The 23,523-nt window shown below is 38.8% G+C and overlaps 1 protein-coding gene across 1 annotated transcript in view; it reads left to right on the top strand.

The window, feature by feature from the left end:
- Nucleotides 1–21,152, top strand: part of GXYLT2 (glucoside xylosyltransferase 2) — a 144,251-nt gene extending 123,099 nt beyond the window's left edge. The window contains exon 7 of the mRNA XM_024556771.4: nt 18,232–21,152. Coding sequence (XP_024412539.1) covers nt 18,232–18,414 — 183 coding nt within the window. The 3' untranslated portion in view covers nt 18,415–21,152. The remainder of the gene's footprint in view (nt 1–18,231) is intronic.
- The last annotated feature ends 2,371 nt before the right edge of the window (nt 21,153–23,523 follow it).

The following is a 23,523-nucleotide window of genomic DNA, read 5'->3' as shown; positions in this document are numbered from 1 at the left end:
GGACTGCTTTAAGGAAAGGAAGGAAAAGAGAAAGACAGAGGAACACAGGTAGGAAGAAATGGCAATGAATAACTACCTATCGATAATAACCTTAAATGTAAATGGGTTAAATGCTCCAATCAAAAGACATACAATAGCTGAATAGAGAAGAAAACATGACCCACACAAACGCTGCCTACAAGACACCCATCTCAGGACAAAAGACTTACACAGACTGAAAGTGAAGGGCTGGAAACAAATTTTCCAAGCAAACGGACAGCAAAAAAAAAAGCAGGAGTAGCAATACTCATATCAGACAAAATAGACTTCCAGAGAGGGCCCTAAAGAGAGACCCAGAAGGTCACTTCATAATACTCAAAGGAAGCATCCACCAAGAAGACATAAACATTGTAAATATATATATGCACCCAACATAGGAGCACCCAAATACATAAAGAAAATCTTGGAGGATTTCAAGAAAGATATTGACAGCAACACAATTACAGTAGGGGACTTTAACACCCCACTGTCAAAAATGGACAGGTCTTCCAAACAAAATATCAAGAAGGATATTGTGTCACTTAACAATACCCCAGAGGAAAAGGACTTAACTAATATATATAGAGCTTTTGATCCCAAAGAAGCAAAATACACATTCTTTTCAAGTGTACATGGAACATTTTCAAAGATAGACCACATGATAGGACACAAAGCAAGCCTCAACAAATTCAAGAAAATTGAAATCATATCAAGCATTTTCTCTGACCACAAGGGACTGAAACTAGAAACCAACCCCAAAGGAAAAAACCCAAACACCCAAAATGATGGAGACTGAATAGCATGCTATTCAACAATGAATGGTTCAAGAACGAGATTAGGGAAGAAATCAAAAACCTTCTGGAAACAAATGAAAGTGAACTCACAACAACCCAAAACCTATGGGACACAGCAAAGGCAGTCCTTAGAGGGAAGTTCATAGCAATACAAGCCTACCTTAAGAAGGTAGAAACATTTCAAACAAACAACCTAACCCTTTGCCTACAAGAACTGGAGACAGCCCAGCGCCAAGACAGCCCAGAGCAAGCAGAAGGAAAGAAATAACCAAGATCAGAGCAGAGTTAAATGACATAGAGACTAAAAGCACAATTCTAAGGATCAATACATCTAGGAGCTGATTCTTTGAAAACATAAACAAAATTGACAAGGCTTTAGGCAGGCTCATCAAGAAGAAAAGAGAGAGGATCCAAATAAACACAATTAGAAATGAAACAGGAGAGATTACAACTGATACCACAGAAATACAAAGGATTGTAAGAAATTACCATGAAGAATTGTATGCCAAGAAATTTTAAAACCTAGGTGAAATGGACACATTCCTAGAAAAATATAATCTTCCAAAACCGAATGAAAAAGAATTAGAAAGCCTGAACAGACCAATAACAGCAGACAAAAATTGAAGCCGGAATCAAAAAACTCCCAACACACAAAAATCCTGGACCAGATTGTTTTACAGGAGAACTCTACAAAACATTTAACGAAGAGATAACCCCTGTCCTCCACAGAGTATTCAAAAAAATCCTAAATGATGGAATACTCCCAAACTGTTTTTATGAAGCCAGCATCATCCTAATCCCAAAACCAGATAAAGACACAAAGAAGAAAGAAAACTTCAGGCCAATATCGCTGATGAACATAGACGCTAAAATTCTCAACAAAATATTAGCAAACCGCATCCAGTAATACATTAAAAAGATCATACACCATGACCAAGTGGGATTCATCCCAAGGATGCAAGGATGGTACAATATTCGCAAATCAATAAACATAATACATCACTTAAACAACAGCAAAGACAAAAATCATATGATCATATCAATAGATGTGGAAAAAGCATTTCATAAGCTACTGCACCCATTTATGATAAAAAACCCTCCGCAAACTGGGAATAGAGAGAGCATTCCTCAACATGATAAAGGCCATATATGAGAGACATACAGCCAACATTATACTCAATGGACAAAAACTTAGAGCTTTCCCACTAAGATCAGGAACAAGACAAGGATGCCCTCTCTCACCATTCCTATTCAACATAGTATTGGAAGTCCTAGCCACAGCAATCAGACAAGAAAAAGAAAAGAGGAAATGAAACTGTCACTGTTTGCAGATGACATGATAGTGTCCATGGAAAATCCTATAGACTACACCAAAAAACTAATCGACCTAATAAATGAATTTGGCAAAACAGCTGGAAACAAAGTCAGTACTCAGAAATCAATGGCATTCTTGTATACCAACAATGAAACAGCAGAAACAAAAATCAGGAAAAAAAATCCCATTTAATATAGCAACAAGAAAAATAAAGTACCTAGGAATAAAACTAACCAAGGAGGTAAAAGACCTGTACTCTAAAAACAGCACAACACTGAAGAAAGAAATGAAGGAAGACACAAACAAATGGAAGCCTGTAGTGTGCTCATGGATTGGAAGAATTAACATCATCAAAATGGCCATACTACCCAAAGCAATTTATAGACAATGCAATCCCTATTAAAGTACCTATAACATATTTCACAGATTTAAAACAAACATTTCAGAAATTTATATGGAAACATAATTGACCCCAAATAGCTGCAGCATTTTTGAGAAAGAAGAACAAAGCAGGAGGGATCACAATACCTGATATCTAACTGTATTACAAGGCCACTGTAATCAAAACAGCCTGGTACTGGCATAAAAACAGGCACATAGACCAATGGAACAGAACAGAGAGCCCAGAAATAAACCCAAGTCTTTCCATTCAATTAATATTTGACAAAGGAGGCAGAAGCATAAAATGGAGCAAAAACAGCCTCTTCAACAAATGGTGTTGGGAGATCTGGACAGCTACGTGCAAAAAAATGAAACTCGATCACCAATTTAAGCCATAAATTGTGCTGCTATGAACATTGGGGTGCACAGGTTCTTTTGGATTGGTGGTTCAGGGTTCTTAGGGTATAATCCCAGCAGCGGAATTGCTGGGTCAAAGGGCAGTTCCATTTTTAGTTTTCTGAGGAAATTCCATACTGTTTTCCACAGTGGCCTCACCAGTCTGCATTCCCACCAACAGTGCACTAGGGTTCCCTTTTCTCCGCATCCTCTCCAACATTTGTTTGTGGATTTGTTTATGTTGTCCACTCTGACTGGTGTGAGATGGTACCTCATTGTGGTTTTAATTTGCATCTCTCTGATGGCTAGTGATGCTTAGAATCTTTTCATATGTCTCTGGGCCGTCTGTATGTCTTCCTTGGAGAAGTGTCTGTTCAAGTCCTTTGCCCACTTTTTAATCGGGTTGTTTGTCTTCCTGGAGTGGAGTCGGGTGAGTTCTTTATATATTTTGGAGATCAGGCCCTTGTCTGAGGTATCATTAGCAAATATGTTTTCCCATACTGTTGGTTCTCTTTGTAATTTGGTGCTGTTTTCTATAGCCATGCAGAAGCTTTTATTTTGTTGAGGTCCCACTTGTTTTTTCTTTCCTTTATGTCCCTTGCTTTAGGGGACATGTCTGTGAGGATGTTGCTGCGTGGAATGTCTGAGATTTTCCTGCCAATGTTTTCCTCGAGGACTTTTATGGTGTTACAACTTATATTTAAGTCTTTTATCCATCTTGAGTTTATTTTTGTGTATGGAGTAAGTTGGTGATCGAGTGTCATTTTTTTGCATGTAGCTGTCCAGGTCTCCCAACACCATCTGTTGAAGAGGCTGTTTTTGCTCTATTATATGCTCCTGCCTCCTTTGTCAAATATTAATTGACCGTAAAGACTTGAGTTTATTTCTGGGCTCTCTGTTCTGTTCCATTGTTCTATGTGCCTGTTTTTATGCCAGTACCAGGCTGTTTTGATTACAGTGGCCTTGTAATACAGTTAGATATCGGGTATTGTGATCCTTCCTGCTTTGTTCTTCTTTCTCAAAATTGCTGCAGCTATTCGGGGTCGTTCATGGCTCCATATAAATTTCTGAAATGTTTGTTCTCTATCTGTGAAAAATGTCATGGGTACTCTAATAGGGATTGCTGAATCTATAAATCACTTTGGATAGTATGGCCATTTTGATGATGTTAATTCTTCCTATCCATGAGCATGGTACATGCTTCCATTTGTTTGTGTCTTCCTTCATTTCTTTCTTCAGTGTTGTGCTGTTTTTGGAGTACAGGTCTTTTTCCTCCTTGGTTAGGTTTATTCCTAGGTACTTTATTTTTCTTGTTGCTATATCAAATGGGATTTTTTTCCTGATTTCTGTTTCTGCAGTTTCGTTGTTGGTGTACAAGAATGCCATTGAATTCTGAGTATTGACTTTGTTTCCAGCTGTTTTGCCAAATTCATTTATTAGGTCGAGTAGTTTTTTGGTGGAGTCTATAGGATTTTCCATGGACACTGTCATGTCATATGCAAACCAGGACAGTTTCATTTCCTCCTTTCCAATTTGGATGCTTTTTTATTGCTTTTTCTTGTCTGATTTCTGTGGCTAGGACTTCCAATACTATGTTGAATAGGAGTGGTGAGAGAGGGCATCCTTGTCTTGTTCCTCATCTTACTGGGAAAGCTCTAAGTTTTTGTCCATTGAGTATGATTTTGGCTGTAGGTCTCTCATATATGGCCTTTATAATGTTGAGGAATGCTCCCTCTATTCCCACTTTGCTGAGGGTTTTTATCAGAAATGGGTGCTGTATCGTATCAAATGCTTTTTCCACATCTATTGATATGATCATGTGATTTTTGTCTTTGCTGTTGTTTATGTGATGTATTATGTTTATTGATTTGCGAATATTGTACCATCCTTGCATCCCTGGGATGAATCCCACTTGGTCATGGTGTATGATCTTTTTAATGTATTGCTGGATGCGGTTTGCCAGCATTTTGTTGAGAATTTTAGCGTCTATGTTCATCAGTTTTTTCAGTTTTGTCCCTGTGTCCTTTATAGTTGTTCCTGAAAACCCTGCCCTCTTTCCCCCGTTTATCACCTCCCACCTCTCCTTTGTTTAATGTCAGATATTTTTAACTTTAGTTTCTCTTGTTATATTTTTCTTGCTTTTTGTTTTGTTGATTAGGTTCCCCTTAAAGATGAGATCATATGGTGTTTGGGTTAGGATGTTTATTTGAAATGTTTCTGGTTTTTTTAGGTAGGCCTGTATCTCTATGAACTTCCTGCTCAGGGGTGCCTTTGCGGTGTCCTATAAGTTTTGGATTATTATGGGTTCATTTTCATTTGTTTCCGGAAACTTTTTGATTCCTTCCTTAATCTCATTCTTAACTCATTCATTGTTTAATAGCATGCTATTCAATCTCCATGAGTTTTTTCCTTGAAGTTGGTTTCTAGTTTTATTCCCTTGTGATGACAGAAAAGGCTTTATATGAGTTCAGTTTTCTTTAATATGTTGAGGCTTGCTTTGTGTCCTATCACATGGTCTGTCTTTGAAAATGTTCCATGTGACTTTGAAAAGATTGTGTATGTTGCTTTTTTGGGATGAATGGTTATACACACACACACACATATCACTTAAGTTCATTTGATCTAGGACACTGTTCAATGCCGCAATATCTTTGCTGATATTTTGTTTGGAAGATCTATCCATTTTTGACAGTGGGATGTTGAAATCCCTTACTATAATTGTGTTGCTGTCAACATCTTTTGTAAAGTCCTCCAAGATTTTCTTTCTTTATTTGAGTGTTCCTATGTTGGATGCATATATGTTTACAATGTTTTTGTCTTCTTGATGGATTTTTCCCTTGAATATTATGAAGTGACCTTCTGGGTCTGGGGTTTTTCTTTCACTGTGCAGTTGTTTATTTATACTATAAGATTATTTTTGAAATCTCACACCTGATACAATATCAAGATATAAACTTTTGCAAAACAAATTTCTAGTAACCAATTTCCTCAATGTCGTCTATGTGGAAACCTATTTTAACTCTTTTTAAAAAATATATTTATTGATTATGCTATTACAGTTGTTCCAGTTCCCCCCCTTCACTCCACTCCATCCCGTCCACCCCCTCCCTCCCACATCCCCCCCTATAGTTCATGTCCATGGGTCATACATATAAGTTCTTTGGCTTCTACATTTCCTACACTATTCTTACCCTCCCCTTGTCTATTATTCACCTATCATTTATGCTACTTATTCTCTGTACCTTTCCCCCACTCTCCCCCTCCCATTCCCCTGTTGATAACCCTCCATGTGACCTCCATTTCTGTGGTTCTGTTCCTGTTCTAGTTGTTTGCTTAGTTTGCTTTTGTTTTTGTTTTAGGTGTGGTTGTTAATAACTGTGAGTTTGTTGTCATTCTCACTGTTCATATTTTTTATCTTCATTTTCTTAGATAAGTCCCTTTAACATTTCATATGATAAGGGCTTGGTGATGATTAACTCCTTTAACTCGACCTTATCTGAGAAGCACTTTATCTGCCCTTCCATTCTAAATGATAGCTTTGCTGGATACAGTAATCTTGGATGTAGGTCCTTGCCTTTCATGACTTGGAATACTTCTTGCCAGCCCCTTCTTGCCTGTAAGGTCTCTTTTGAGAAATCAGCTGACAGCCTTATGGGAACTCCTTAGTAGGTAACTGTGTCCTTTTCTCTTGCTGCTTCTAAGATTCTCTCCTTCTCTTTAATCTTGGGTAATGTAATTATGATGTGCCTTGGTGTGTTCCTCCTTGGGTCCAGCTTCTTTGGGACTCTCTGAGCTTCCTGGACTTCCTGCAAGTCTATTTCCTTTGCCAGATTGGGGAAGTTCTCCTTCATTATTTGTTCAAATAAGTTTTCAATTTTTTGTTCTTCCTCTTCTCCTTCTGGCACCCCTATAATTCAGATGTTGGAACGTTTCAAGATGTCCTTCAGGTTCCTAAGGCTCTCCTCATTTTTCTGAATTCTTGTTTCTTCATTCTTTTCTGGTTGGATGTTTCTTTCTTCCTTCTGGTCCACACCATTGATTTGAGTCCCAGTTTCCTTCGCATCACTATTGGTTCCCTGTACATTTTCCTTTGTTTCTCTTAGCATAGGCTTCATTTTTTCATCTGGTTTTTGACCAAATTCAACCAATTCTGTGAGCTTCTTGATTACCAGTGTTTTGAACTGTGCATCTGATAGGTTGGCTATCTGTTCGCTGCTTAGTTGAATTATTTCTGGAGCTTTGAAGTGTTCTGTCATTTGGGCCTTTTTTTTTTCTTGGTGCACCTGTTTCTCAAAGGGGCGGAGCTTTAGGTATTCCCCGGGGCGGGGTAATGCTGGTGGCTGCACTGTGACGCTCTAGGTGGGGGAGGGGCCGAAAGGGAGCAGTGGCACCTGCTCCACTCTCCACTGGATTTCAGTTTTTCCCTCTGCTACCAACAATCAAATTGGGCCCCTCTGGTGCTGGTTCCCGAGTGGGTGGGCTTGTGCATGCTCTACGCCCTGGTGGGTCTCTCCTACGACCTCTCCTGTGAGGCTGGCAGTTTCTCCTGCTTCCGCCCCAACCCCCAAGGATGTTTTCAATCAAAAGTTTGAGGCTTTATTTCCCCGTAGTGGAACCCTGGTTCCCACCTGGTTCCCACCTGGTTCCTGGTTTATCTATGTGCGAATGTGGGGCCGCGGGGTGCTACCCACTGCTCTGCCTGCCCCATTCTCTGCCGCTCTGAGTCTGGCCCTCACGGTTTATCTGTGTGCGAATGTAGGTCTGCACAGTCTGCTAGTGGTCAGACTGCCTGCCCCGTTCGTCCCACACTCTGCCAGTCTTGGTCCCGCCGCAGTAACGCGAGTCCTCTCCGCCCTGGCTGCCCGTCTCCGTCCCTCCTACCGGTCTGGATGACTGTTTATTTTTTATCCTCTTGGCGTCGGACTTCCTTGTCGTTCGATTTTCTGTCAGTCTGGTTGTGCGAGGAGATGCAGTGTGTCTACTTATGCCGCCATCTTGGTTCTCTCTCCTTGGTCTGTTTTTATGGCCCTTGTTTGGAAGTCTATTTTGACTGATATGGGTATTTTACCCCAGCTTTTTTTCCCTGTCCATTTACTTGGAAAACTTGTTTCCAGCCCTTCACTTTCATTCTGTGTAGGTCTTTTGTCCTGAGGTGGGTCTCTTGTAGGCAGCATATGTGTGGGTCATGCTTTCCTATCCTTTCAGCTATTGTATCTCTTTTGATTGGAGCATTTAATCCATTTGTATTTAAGGTTATTATAGATAGGTACTTGTTCATTGCCATTTTACTTCCTTTGTTCCTGTGATCCTGTCTCTTTCACTCTTTTCCTTCCCTTTCTTAAAGAAGTCCTTTTAGCATCTCTTGCAGAGCTGGTTTGGGGGAGGTCTATTGTTTGAGCCTTCTTTTGTCTGGGAAACTCCTCAGTTCACCTTCCATTTTATTTGAGAGCCTTGCTGGATAGAGAACTCTTTGTTACAGGTCTTTGGGTTTCATTACTTGGAATATTTTTTGCCATTCCTTTCTGGTTTGGAGCATTTCCATTGAGAAGTCAGCTGCTAGTCTTATCGGGGCTCCCTTGTATGTTACTTCCTGTTTATCCCTTAGTGCCTTTAAGATTCTCTCTTTGTCTTGGAATTTTGCCATTTTAATCATGATGTATCTTGGCATGGGCCTCTTTGGGTTCCTATTGATTGGGACCCTCTGTGCTTTCTGGGTTTGTGTGACTTTTTCTCTCATCAGATTAGGGAAATTTTCCATCATTACTTTTTTAAACAGGTTTTCTATCCCTTGCTCTTCTTCTTGTCCTTCTGGTACCCCTATTATATGGATATTATTACATTTCACGTTGTCCTGCATTTCCCTTAATCCCTCTTCATTCTTTCTGAGTCTCTTTTCCTTTTCTTGCTCTTTCTGGGTGTTTTTTTCTACCTTATCCTGCAGTTCGCTGATGCCATCTTCTACTTCATGTAGCCTGCTTTTGATTCCTTCTCCTGTGTTCTTCAATTCAGAAATTGTATTCTTCATTTCCTCTTGGTCCTTGTTGATAGTTTCTATTTCCTTTTTCATGTTGATATAGTTTGCTGTGAGTTCATCATAGTTTCCCTGTAGTTCTTTGTGATTCTCAGTGAGCTCACTGAGCTTCATTATAACCATTGCTTTGAACTCAGTATCTGATAGTTGACTTCCCTCTATTGCATTTAGCTGTCTTTATGAGGCTTCCTCTATTCCTTTTGTTTGGGGTTTGTTTCTTCCTTCCCGTTGTTTGTGAGTCTCTCCTTGTTAGCCTGATTCTTAAATTGATCTCTTCTCACTCCCTGGTAGGAGACCTGTGAGATTCAGTGTGCAGTCTCCTTGATCTCCTGAACTTACTGCTCTTGGGATGTCATTTTTGCCAGTTTTCTGGATATATTGGGGTTTTGATTGTTGTTAGGTCATTCTTTTGTGGGTCCCTCCCTCCAGCTGTTTAACTGAGGTTCACTCTGCCCACCACGTCTTTTATGCTGTTGGGTAGGTGTAGACAGATTGTGTCGAAGTTGATTCTTCTGTCTGTCTGAAGTTATGAGGTTTCTCTTTCACTATTGTTCAGTTGTTTGTTCTGTGTAATTTCTCCACCATGTAGTTGTATTTCCAGATCAGTCCTGGGTGGAGGTTCATGTGGCTTCCACTCCCTTCACCTTCTTCTATTGTTATCTGTTGGTGGTTCCTTTGTTGGTGGGTTTCCTCCTCCAGGAGGTATATTGGTGTTCACAGATACCACCTACTCTTTTATGTGATCAGTTGGAGAAGGAAGGCAAAATGGATTAAGACAATTGGAGTACATTCTATGGGATTTAAAGTACTAACATGTAGAGAAGACATAGGAGATCCTTTGAATAAGTATAGTGTTAACTGGGATATTTCACCCAACTACCCACTCTTTAGAAATGGTGGAAAAGAGATAAGACTCTTGTGAGAGGGGGGAAGGATTGTGATTTGAATCCAGAAAACAGAGAGCTTGTGGGAGGTCAGGTTATGAGATATAGTGAGAGTAAAGGATAGAAAATAATCATAGTGTGCAAGAGAATAAAGTTAAGCATAACAGTAATAAAGTTCCAGAAAACAATGAAATTGGCTAAGATCCAGCAGGGATGCTGTGTAATATTTATAATTGTATGGAACAACAATTATTTACAATAATACTGGAATAATAATCATATGACAGAAACCATATAATCTGAATAACAAGAATAGAAAGTATATGACTTAGAGTAGTGTATTATTGGAACACAAGTGAAGTGAAAGAAGGAAAATTAAAAATACACCATGAAAGAGTGAACAAGAAAAAACAAACAATGCAATTAAACAAACAAATAAAAGAAAACTAAACAGAAAAAAGAAATACAAAATGCTAATCAAATAAAAGAAGTAAAAATAATGAAAAAATACAAATAAATAATAACATGCTAGTTCTCTGGAATAACAAAGTGAAATTTGTCTGAGTTTCAGAATTGTTGGGATTAGCCTTGCGATCCTTCTTTGGGTCTGACTCTGGTCATTTCACAGTTCCAAGTCTTATTATCTCACTTGGGGGGGAAAAAGAGAGAGAAAGAGAGAAAGAAATGGTAAAGCCTCCTGCTGACTTTAAACCAGCCCAGCAAGTTCTGCTGGTCTTCCTGGCTGCAGCAGGCTGAGCGGGGTTGGGCTTCACTTTTCTGCCTTCCTATGGTTTTCGGAGGATGGGGGCCAGGTCTGGGCCTCAATCTTCACAGTTGCTGAGCTTCCAGTCCAGTTCCTCAGTTCACTGCCAGGCTCCCACTGCCTGTCTACACCATGCTGGCACATTCAATCCACCAGTCGTGCCATCCTTGAGATAAACTAATTAGAGGCAACTCACATACCACCTTCTCGCTCTTTGCTCTCCTAGGTGCTAGGCACTCTCAAAGTCTCTTCAGGGTAGTTCAGCTCCCCAATGAGTTAAGTCTTTCTGGGGACTGCTGACTCCCTGAGCCCTGCTGCCTCTCCTCTGCAGGGGAGGTCACCTCCTTCCTCTTAGTGAGACAGCAGGGTGCAGCCATGGTGGTGAGGGTGGCTGCTGCAGGGAGTTCCCTAAACAGCCTCTGAGAGCTGTTTTTTGAACAAAATCGTCCAGTTCAAGCCTGTCGCTCCTAACAAGGGCAAGGCCTCTCACACAGCCCAACTTTCCAACCAGACTGGAGACTATCTTGGTCAGGGTCCATCATAGCCCAACTCTTTTCCCTTCTCCAGGTGTCAACCAGCTCCCCAATTTCTCTGGTAATGACGCAGCTGGTGTCCACAGCCTCAGAGGGTGAATATGGTCCCTTTGTGTCTCCCACTTCATCTTTATTCCCCCTAGTGACTTCAAACATCCAGGTCCATCCTGGTGCCACTCTATCCTCCCTGTTTGTCAGGGAGGAAGCTGTTGATTTGGCTCTCTTCCAAGTATCCTGTGGCAGGTGCCGGCAGGTACTGGGCCAGGGGCTGCAATAGCCCTGGTCCCCGTGCTGGTCCCAGGGACCCTACCATACCAATGCAATTTCCTTACCATCTGTTTTTCAATGTCCTCTACAATTTTGGCCTCCAACCTTCATATATGCTGGGATACTGCTGTCTGTTCACTCTGTTCCTCAGATCGGCTAGGTGTTCCACCTGTACACAAGGGGAAGTGCGCTCCGCTCCTATCTACCTCACCTCCATCTTCCAAATCTCCTAAGGTTATTGTTGATAGGTACTTCTTCATTGCCATTTTACTCCCTTTGTACCTTTGTTCCTTTCTCTCTCGCTGTTTTTCTTCATACTATTAAAGCAGTCCCCTTTAGCATCTCATGCAACTCTGATTTGGTGGAGGTATATTCTTTTAACCTTCTTTTGTCTGGGAAACTCCTTATTTAGCCTTCCATTTTAATTGAAAGCCTTGCTGGGTCTTGGTTGCAGGCCTTTGCTTTCCATTACTTGGAAAAGTTCTTACCATTTCTCTGTCTTGTAGTGTTTCTGTTGAGAAGTCAGCTCCCTTGCATACTAATTCCTGTTTCTCCCTCGTTTCCTTTAAGATTCTCTCTTTGACTTTGAATTTTGGCATTTTAATTATGATGTGTCTTGTAATGGGCCTCTTTGGGTTCCTCTTGATGGAGACCCTCTGCTTCTTGGACTTGTATGGCTTTTTCTCTCATCAAATTGAAACCTGAAAAGACACCAGGCTTCGGGCTGCCTGTCACTACCAAACCCAGTAAGTAATGACAGCAATTGAATCTTTATGGGCACTTTATTCAGATGGCCAGTGACCTGAGAAGATGGCGGGTTCATACCCTAACAGGCCATCTTGTATTTTCTTTCCAGGCCAATGTTTTTATACCAGGGAATAAACAAGGTGCAGTGAGAGGTTTTGAAATTCAAGGAGGATTAGGTGAAAGAAACTGCAACAGTCCTGTCCTGGGCAGTTAGCTGTTCCCAGGGGTGGGTGGTCATCTGTCTCCCCCTGGAACACAAAGGCCTGGAGGCCTCCACTTGCACCCAGGTGGTGGTCTTTAGCAGTGCCCCAGGAGGTCAGCTGTTTTCCCAGGAGCCAGGAGGGGCCTTATCTGTAGTTTCTGAAACAAATGCTTTAACATATACATTACTTACTAGGCTTATAACTTTTTACCTTAAATTAAAATTTTCCAACTTTTGAGTCCCCTATCAAAATTAGGGAAGTTTTCCATCATTACTTTTTCAAACAGGTTTCCTGTCTGTTGCTCTTCTTCTTCTCTCTCTGGTATCCCTATTATATGGATATTATTATGTTTCATGTTGTCCTGCAGTTCCCTTAACACCTCTTTGTTTTTATGAGTCTTTTTTCCTTTTCCTGCTCTTTTGGGGAGTTTTTTCTGCTTTGTCCTCCAGCTCACTGATTCAATCCTCTGCTTCATTGAACCCAGTTTTGATTCCTTCTACTGTGTTCTTTAATTTAGAAATTGTATTTTTCATTTCTTCTTGGCCCTTGTTGTGACGCAGATCTCGGCCCGCAAGATCTGCTGTTGATGTTTCAGTATTCCAATACACATACACATGGACTAAAGAAATCCTGTGGAGGAAAAGGGGCTGCATGGCTGCTCTCCAAGTTAAAGAGAGGGCCCATGACCCCCCGCCTGGAAAGGCTTTTATTGTTTTTCTGGGCACATTACATTGAGGATGATCCTCATTTACTATGCACAGGTTCACCACAGGTGATTACCTTTTAAGGAGGACAAAGGACAGGACACTGCTAATTACTTCAAAGAGAAAGATGTTACAGCTCAAGGGGGAAGTTGCTCACACTCCATACTTGGGTGGTTTAGCACAGACTTTAGGAAGATGAAGATACTCAGTAAACATTTGCTGCCTCAATTCAGGGTGAGGGAGTTTCAACAAGAGCAAGTCTCATAGCAGTCTGGGTACAATGCAGGCCTGATTTCCCACTGGAGAACCTATCCATGGACGTGGGTCCTGCCCGCCAACCTCGCTCCCCACTGGCTTTTCCGAGTGGGGGCAGAGCCACATTTCCCATGTTTGGAATGGTTCCCCACATTGTTGATTGTTTCTATGTCCTCTTTTTTTTTTTTTTTTTTTTTTTTTTTTGCTGATATAGTTTGCAGTAATTTCCTCACTTTCCCTGTCATTTTTGGTAGTTAGCAGTGAGTTCATTGAGCTTCCTTATAACCATTGTTTTGAATTCAATATCTGATAGTTGACTTGCCGCTATTTTATTTAGCACTCTTTATGAGGATTCTGCCTTTCCTTTCATTTGGGGGTTGTTTCTTTGTCTTCCCATTATAGGGGAGATTCTTCTTGTTTGCTTCTTCTTCTTACATTGATCTGTTTTGACTTTCTGACTTTGCAATGTGAACTTCTATGGGGGAGGCCTGTGAGATACAGTGGTGCTGTTTCCTTGATCACCTGAACTTGATGCTCTTTGGATGACCTTTATGCCTTTTATCTTGGTTTTCTGGATGTAATTGAGTTTTGATTATTGTTGGGTCGTTCTTTCATGAGTCCTTCACAGCTGCTGGTTGATTGAGGGTCACTTTGCCCACCACGTCTTGTTTGCTGCTGTGCAAGTGCTGCCTGAACAAAACCGCAAAGCCCAAGAAACAAACCCACACCCGCAAATATAACTCTCCCTCACAATTCCACTATCAATAGCAAATGAACCCATATTAATAAGGGTGTAATGAGATTAAGACTATTATAAGAAACCAGAGTGGATAAGAGATGACCTACTGAAAGAGAAATGATTTTGGGAGGGTAGAGGGAGGAGCACTAATAAGAGTTGGGAGTTGGAGCAATGGAAAGAGAGAAAGTAAAATTTACCTCATGAATAAAAAAGGGAATGAAGAGTGTGGAATGGAGTATGAGAAGGGAAGCATACTCTCCTATATGAGGTTTAAACAGAAGTTAAAGTAATATAAAATAAAATAAATTGAGAGAGAGAGAAATAAAAAGGATGGAAAAATAGTAAATAATTAATAAAAAAAGAGGAACCAAATTGGAGAAAGATCTCCCACAGTACTGTCAACAACAAATGAGCTAAAATTAATATAGGTGATATGGGAATAAGAAGGAAAAGAGAAACAAAGAAAAGTCTAAGAGATGTTTAAAGGAATGGGGAGTGATTTTGTAATGATAGAGGGAGAGGGAATACTAAGAGTGAGGAACTAAAACCAGACTAAGTGAGGGAAAAATTAAAATTTGGGATGTAAGGAAAATAGAAAAGAAAAAAAAAAGGGAGAATAAAGAAAAATAAAAGGGCATGATGAAAGGAGAATAGAATAAAGACAAAAAAAAAAGAAAAAGAAAATAAGAGGCTAAGATGGCAAAATTAAAATTTGAGATGAAAAAAGAGTAAGGTCCAGTAAAATTTGATATTTGAAATACATAGTTAGTGAAGCTCTAGAGACAACCTTGAAAAACAGTGCAACAACAGCTACCCTACCCACAACCAAGTAGCAAACTTTGTTAAAGGTGTAGAGAGAACACAGGTATTTTAAGAGATAGGCAAAAGGATATGAAGTGACCCTTGACAAAAAATTCATTTTGAGTGTCTAGACAGGGGAGAAATAGTAACAGTGTGGAATGGAAACAAGTTGTAGTGAGAGAGAAAGCCAAATTTGAAATGAAAATATTGTGAGGAAAGAAGAAGGTCAAATGAGCTAAGAGAAGGGATGGGCAAAATATGAGAATTGAAATGTACTATAGTATAAAATCTGGTGACAACATATATATATATAAACTCACGGGACAAGAAATGAATGTTATAAAGCTATGGAGGAAAGAAAATATCACAAATCATAAAGAAGACCACAGTGGCTTTCATCTGGGTAGCCTCTTGTATTTACCACTGTTTTTTTCTTTCTGGATCTGCCTCTGGTGATGTCAGATGTTGACCCCGTCTGACCTTAGGCAGCCTGTTCAATACTTGCAATGATCTGCTGTCACTGGCTGTCTCCTTCAGTTGTTAATCTGGTCACTCTGTCCTCAGCAGTCTGGTTTAAGCACCATAGGGTGGGCCCGAATATCTCCTGGGGTGGGGGCTATTGTTTCCCCTCAGGCTGTTGCTGCTGGGAAGGGAGTGGTCTGCCTGAGCAGTATGGTTGCTGCATGTGGAGGTTAGCTCAGCACTGGATCCTGGTGGCTACTTTCTCAGTTCTCTCCCCAAGGTCTCTGTCCCCAGTCTCTCTTCAAGTCTCTCTAGTCCACTCTGCCCCCCGCCCTTTTCCAGTGATCTACTGTCTCTAGCTATCTCCTTCAGTTGTACATCTGGGACGCTAGGACTCAGCAGTCAGGCTTAAGCACCAAAGGGCCAGGGCAGAGACCCTCCTGGAGTTAGGGCTATTGTTTCCCCTCAGCCTACTACCACTCAGAGGGGAGTAGTCTGCCTGAGCACAAAGGGTGCTGCTGTTGGAGGGATGACTCAGCACCAGAATCCTGGTGGCTACTCTCTCAGTTCTCTCCCCAAGGGTTCTGACCCCCATCTCTCCTCAGGCATCTGCAGCCCACTCTCCCCCCACCTTTGCCAGAGCCCAAGGTAAGTGGCTTCAAATGAAAATTTGTGTGTTGGCCCTTTAAATGTCCCTTGCTTCTCCAACCATCTGTCTCTGGCAGAGAGCAACCCTGCCACTTTTTGCAGCTGAGTGTTATCTGTGTACTTTTTGGGCTATGGTGCTCTAGGCTTGGAATCCTAGCTTAGGGTTTAGATTCCAATCTTCTCTGGGGGATGCAACCGCCTGCTTAATTAACCCATCGGCACTGCCGCCTGTAGGTGCCCAGCCAGTCTTGTTGACTGCACTCCTTACCTGACAGGTTGTGCCAAAGCTGGTTCTTCTGTCTGTCCGAAGTTATACACTTATCTCTGATGATTGTTCAATTGTTTGTTCTGGGTGGTTTCTCTACAAGTGAGTTGTAATTCCAGATTGGTCCTAGGAGGAAGTCAGCGTGACTTCCACTCACTCCAACATCTTCCCTCCAAGAGAATGTTTTTAAAAGCTTAATAGTAAGGGAAATAGGCATCAACTAGTTTTTGGTATCTGAATTATGAAAATAAAGTTCATTGCTAATAAATATTAGTAGTAATTGCTAAACTCTGGACCCAAGAGGTTACCATAGTCATACCCTAATAATTCTTTTTTTTAAATTTACTGATGGGCACCTAGGCTGTTTCCAGAACTTGGCTATTGTAAATTGTGCTGCTATGAACATTGGGGTGCATAGGTTCTTTTGAATTGGTACTTCAGGATTCTTAGGATATAATCCCAGCAGCGGAATTGCTGTGTCAAAAGGCAGTTTCAGTTTTAGTTTTCTGAGGAAATTCCATACTGTTTTCCATAGTGGTTGCACCAACCTGCTTTCCCATCAATGGCCTACTAGGGTTTCCTCTTCTCCACAACTTCGCCAGCAGTTGTTTGTTGATTTGGTTATGATGGCCATTCTGACCCATGTGAAGTGGTATTTTATTGTGGTTTTCATTTGCATCTCTCTGATGGCTAGATATGTTGAGCATCCTTTCATATGTCTTTGGGCCCTCTGTATGTCCTCCTTGGAGAAGTGTCTGTTCAGGTCCTTTGCTGATTTCTTAATTGGATTGTTTGTCTTCCTGGAGTGGAGTCCTGTGAGTTCTTTATATATTTTGGAGATCAAACCCTTGTCTGGAGTATCATTGGAAAATATATTTTCCCACCCAGTTAGTTTCCTTCTCATTTTGCTGATGTTTTCTTTAGCCATGCTGAAGATTTTTATTTTGATGAAGTCCCGTTTGTATATTCTTTCTATTATGCCCCTTGCTCTAGGGGACATATCAGTGAAAATATTTCTGCATGGGATATATGAAATTTTCCTGCCTATACATCTCCTCTAGGAGTCTCCTAAGAGTCTCCTCTAACACTTTAATGGTGTCACAATTTATATTTAAATCTTATCCATCTTGAGTTTATTTTTGTTTATGGTATATGTTAGTGGTCAAGATTCATTTTTTTGCATGTAGCTGTCTAGACATCCCACCACCTTTTGTTGAAAAGGCTGTTTTTACTCCATTTTATGCTCCTGCCCCCTTTGTCAAATATTAATTGACCATAGAGACATAGGTTTATATCTGAGCTCTTTATTCTGTTCCATTGATCTATGTGTCTGTTCTTATGCCAGTACCAGGCCGTTTTCATTACAGTGGCCATGTAATATAGTTTCCTATCAGGTATTGAGATCCCTCCTACTCTGTTGTTTTTCTCAAAATTCATGAGGCCATTCAGGAGGGTTTGCTAAAGTTCTTTAATTAAAATTGCTACAATGGCAAAATTTTTGAGGAATTTAGTGTTTTATTATAGTAAATTTCAAGTATCTACTTGAGCTTTGCAAGAGCATGCTTTTAGATTTTAAGAGCTTAAGGACTCAAATAAGTCTTCTGTATTTTTTAGAAGTATAAAAACTGAGGCCAAGAATTGGTTAATGTTGCGTGAGATGGCACAGTATTGAATAAGGATTTGAACCTGGGTCCTCAGAGATCCTTTCTACTGTGTATCTACAAACCTGTGTCTGCATGCTTACAGTAATTCCCTGTTTCATTTATTAGTAAAAGTTATTGGCACATTAGTGAACAGAGGTGCAGGGATGGGTGGTAAGGGGCAAAAGAAGGGGCAGGGGCAAGTCAAGGAACATGAATAGAGGACTCATGGGCACAGACAATGGGGAGGGTTGACTGTGGGAGTTGGGGGGATGGGGCAAGGGAGAACAATGTGGAAAAGGCGGGACAACTGTATCTGAACAATAAAAAATGTAATTTTAGTAATTAAACTTTTTCTTTCTTTTTTAAAAAAATTATCTTTCAGTTTCCCTTTCAAGATAATCTCTTTCAATCCATGTATTACCCTCTTCAGCTAAAGTTTTTGGAAACTGTGCACACTTTATGTGGACGAATCCCACAAGTTTTTCTGAAGCAAATCGAGAAAACAATGAAAAGGGCTTATGAGAAGCACATCATCATCCACGTTGGTTCCAACCAGATATACTGAATGTTTCATCTTATTGCAAGTCAATTAGGCATCTCATGAATGAGGAAATAGTCATCTTTAAGCTGCCTGGATCTTCTTTGTGTGAATATTTAATGGTGCTCCATGAAAACTGAGTTTTAAAAACCTTGTCAAATATTGCTAAATTAATTGCCCCTAAAAGTAAATATGCTTTAATTTTTTTCTAAATGTTATTTATCTTTCTGTTTTAAATATCTATCTAGCTAGCTATATATATATATATATACAGTCACTCATTTATCATTGTTCAAGCAGGGTGAGCTAGCTATGAAAAGAAACTGCCGTCAGCCTTCCAATTTCTGTTCAATGTCTGAGACAATATCAGTGGCAATTGAGGTGATATATTTATGTTGTATTCCTTCAACTCTTTCTATCAAGTTGGCTTGCCCACACCTTTGTAATCAAAGTAATGCATGCTTGTTGTGAAACAAATTTTAAAAATTTATCAAGAATATAGTTCATTGAACCACAGTCAAGATTAGATTAGCCATAATCCTACTGACCAGTGAAAAAGATTGTTATTTTAATATAGTTCCTTCCAGGTTTTTTCCCTATTTCTATATTTACTTGCTTGTTGCCTTTTCCACTATAACACATATCTAAAATAGGTAGTCTGAGTTAAAGCTACCCTCTATGCTGAGATTTTTATGTAGGAGACTAACAATTTAGACAAAATGATTATGTTTACAGTGATTTATTTAAAATGCATCTGGGAGAAGCATTCAGATTTCAGCTAAATGGGCAGTTTTAAAGAATGAAGCATATCTGAGAGTGTTTCTCTAAGAAAACTTATTTAGAGTTAGAGAAGACTAAATCATAAGCAATGTGTATGCAACCAGAGCTTTTGGAAGAAAACTGAGTAATAGTGTTACACCTAAGGGGTTTGTTTAGCAAAGAGATAGAATTTTGTATTTTCCCACAGACAAAAACATTTTATCTCATACATCATCAGTAGGCATGACCTCCTGTCTTTAAACTCATGGGCAACTTTGAATTTAATCTGTACAACATAAAAAGTTCAGCTGATTCATTGACCAGAAAATTCAACTGCCTACCAGCCTTAGAAAGGTCTCTTTAAACTTTTTTTTTTCCTCTAGGGTTACCCAGCTTTTAGCCTAAGAATGAGCCAGGTCATATCACCCAGCTGTAGTACGGGAAGTTCTATATTCTATTCCGCAAAGGGATCTGACTTAATCCTAGTTACTCATGTAGCTCATATCAGCATAATGGTGTTTTTCATAAGGCTTTATTTACCTCAAAAACTTGGGTATAAATGATCTCCTTGATGTGTGTAACAGCCCTATGAATTTAGTAGGGACCTGTATTGTCTCGACTAGCCAAATAAGTAAACTGTAACATAAAGAAACAAATATATACAATATATTTGCTCCTCTACAAAACATAGAGATGTGTATAAGATACATCCTGTTTTACAGAGAAATATTCTGAAGAAAATATTAAATGCTTTTCATTATATGTAAACAGCAATCTGAAAATAGATAATTAAAATATTATTTTGTTAATATAATGTAGTATCTTATATATGGGAATCCAGTAGGACATCATAGTTTCTATATCAGCAGAAAAAAAAGTCTTACCCTGAAAAAATAAATGAAAATTTCAGCAATACAAAAATATATATACATATTAATCAATATTGGTATGCAACACCATTATGGTAGTAACAAATTTAAATCCAAAATGTTAGAGTGATGACCTATATTTTCTCTTTGATTATATGGGTGCCTTGTGGTTTGTTATTTTTGTTAAGGAAATTACTATGTTTGTTGTTGTGTTTTATGTTTTCTCATTTTACCATATTTTACCACTAAAAGTGACATCATTCATCATTTTATATCTGAATGATGTGGGGTAATTTTTGGACTGTATTTTTGGATGGGGAAAATGCATCCTATATACCCACAAGTAGGATTTTAGTAAAAGAGCCAGGATGTGAACATGATTCCCTGACTTCCATTACAATTCTCTTTGTATTTATTCAGCATGGCCAGTAAAACCTACAAATGTCATTTAGGTTTGTTGGTGACTCACAGACCTAAAGTTACTTTCTTCTTTTGGCAAGACCCAAAAAAACTGCTATAAAGACTTTTAATACAGCAATGCCTTTTGTTTTATGAGAGCCAGGTTTACCCAGAACTCAACTGTTGGTTCTGGTCTTAACATGCAGAATAGGATTTCCAGCAAAGGTCAATCATAGAACTCAAGAACATTCTAGAATGATGTATGATAAGAATGTAAAATCTTACAATTTGATGTGGTTTCCTGCCTTGGAATCCTTTCTCTCTATACTGAAATTTTAGGTAGCATGGTGGAGAATTTAGAGAAAAATTGCTCTCCCATTCCCTGCTGCTTGAAGTTATTATTTTCTATAGTTAGGATGTTACCATTAGGTAGAATGTTCTCTGCTTTGATAATTCCCAGGAAACTACCACATTAGTGCCTTGGAAATTTGGTAATTACAAATTTTAATTCAGTGGACACCTAAAACATGTATTCTACAGTCTGAAGTTTGCCAAAGGGTGTTTTGCCTAATATACCACATTGAATCTCTATGGAAAGGGCATAAGACTGATTCTCTCCTCTCTTCTCCTCTCTTCTCCTCTCCTCTCCTCTCCTGTCCTGTCTTCTCCTCTTCTCATTTCCTTTAAAGTTATGTTTAGTGCATATGACTATGAATTCCATTGAAAAATGAAAACAGTTTCTTATAGCAAAATATGACAATATTTTTATATGCATTGATATTGAGATTTTCATTAGCTGAGTAAGTAGAAATGCTGACAATATTTTTTCTTGCTGAATTTTTTCCCCAATATAGATATCAGAAATTGTGGCTTACATTGGAAATTCCAATATATAAAAAAATTAACTGGCTAGAAAATCTATTTAAGCTTTCCTTTAACTTCCAAAATTACAATTTAGCATTTAGGGTATAATGCTTCAAGTTTTACTATTTATTTGAGATTTCTATTACATTTTCAATGATTCCATTTCAAATTGTTACTTTTACCAAATTTATTATTGAAATGGGTATTTCGACAAACTCATAGCAGTTTCAGAATATTTATCTTATTACAATTATGATTTCATAAAACAAACCATAAAAACCTTTTTCACAGTCATAAAATAGTGATCCAATAATGGAATAACCATTTCAACCCACCTTGAAACAACACAACATTCATAAAAATTTAGGTAAATGTATAAATAGTGCCTGATACTTATACCAAAAAGATAAATTGGATGTTAGGTAAACCAAAATGAACATGATTTTATAACCAAATTCAGCAATATGTTGAATTCAGAAATATGTTTAATTTCATGAAAGTACAAATCATCATATTTTTCACTCAATAGAATGGTAGGGAATCTTTCTTACATTTTATTATTATTATTTTACTTTCTCATCTTCTTCTTTTAAAAAATTTTTCCCTTTTATGGCATTAGTGACAGAACTAGGTGATCCCTATGGAGGCAGGACTAAGTTCTAATCATTAGGTCAGATCTTTATGATAACAACTTTCTAAAAATTAAAGAAAAGGACAAAATACATACATATACATACACATGTGTGCACACACACACAAAGCACGTGCCTTTTAGAGGAGCCACCATCTGTTGTGGTTTGTGAACTGAAGAATTACAGTAAAATCTCGTGTCATGTCATTTCACAATTACAGTGCTGGATTGTACCTGATGACATTATTCTTGCAAACAGAGAAATTTGTACTAGCTTTTTGTTCTTCACAGGTCAAAACTGGAAATATTTTTTTATACTTCAAGATCGAGCATTTATATTACCATATGTATGCACATATAAGATCACATGCAATTTCTGCTTCATCAATTTTATATGTTTGCATTGTCAGTAAAAAGTGTAACCATGTTTATAGCTCCCAAGGGGAACCTGAATACATTTTTTTTATGTTGGAAAACCATTTTTAGTATTTGGGAGTGATAGCATAAGAAAATACTCTAAAGAAAAAGAATTATTATAGCAAATTAAAAGGAACATAACTATTATCATTTAGTTACTATCTTGTCTTTTTAAATACCATCTGCTGTTTTACCTGTTTAAATTAAATGCTTTAGAAGACATGTCTTTTGGTGTTAATTTGGAAGTGTGTTTCTTTTCTTACGTTAAGATTTAATGTGTTAAAATAGAGAGGCCCCAAATTAAAAAAAAAATCAGAAATGAAAAAGGAGAGATTACAACTGATAACCACAGAAATACAAAGGATTGTAGAAATTACTATGTACCAAGAAATTTGAAAATCTGGCTGAAATGGACAAATTTCTAGTAAAACATAATCTTCCAAAACTGAATGAAAAAGAAGCAGAAAGCCTGAACAGACCAACAACAGCTGGTGAAATCAAAGCAGTAATCAAAACACTCCAGGCACATAAAAGCCACATAATGGATGGTTTCACAGGAGAACTTTACAAAACAACTCATGAGGAGTTAACCCCCATCCTTCTTAGACTATTGCAAAAAGTCCAAGAAGAGGGAAGATTCCCAAACATTTTTTATGAAGACAGCATCATCCTAATTCCAAAACCAGATAATGACACAACAAAGAAATAAAACTACAGGCCAATATTGCTGATGAACTTAGACACTAAAATCCTCAACAAAATAGTGGCAAACCACATCCAGCAATACATTGAAAAGATCATACACAATGACCAAGTGGGATTCATCCCAGGGATGCAAGGATGGTACAATATTCACAAATGAATAAACGTAATACATCACATAAACAAAAGCAAAGACAAAAATCACATGATCATATCAATAGATGTGGAAAAAGCATTTGATAAGGTACAGCACCCATTTACGATAAAAACATTCAGCAAAGTGGGAATAGACAGAGCATTCCTCAACATAATAAAGGCCATATTTGAGAGACCTACAGCCAACATCACACTCAATGGACAAAAACTTAGAGCTTCCCCACTAAGATCAGGAACAAGACAAGGATGCCCTCTCTTACCACTCCTATTCAACATAGTATTGGAAGTTCCAGCCACAGAGATTAAACAGGAAAAAGAAATAAAAAGTAGCCAAATTGG

This window comes from Desmodus rotundus, chromosome 8 (assembly GCF_022682495.2).
Source record: "Desmodus rotundus isolate HL8 chromosome 8, HLdesRot8A.1, whole genome shotgun sequence".
Lineage (NCBI taxonomy): Eukaryota > Metazoa > Chordata > Mammalia > Chiroptera > Phyllostomidae > Desmodus > Desmodus rotundus.
Note: the sequence above shows the minus strand (reverse complement) of the source record. Positions and strands in the feature narration are given on the sequence as shown.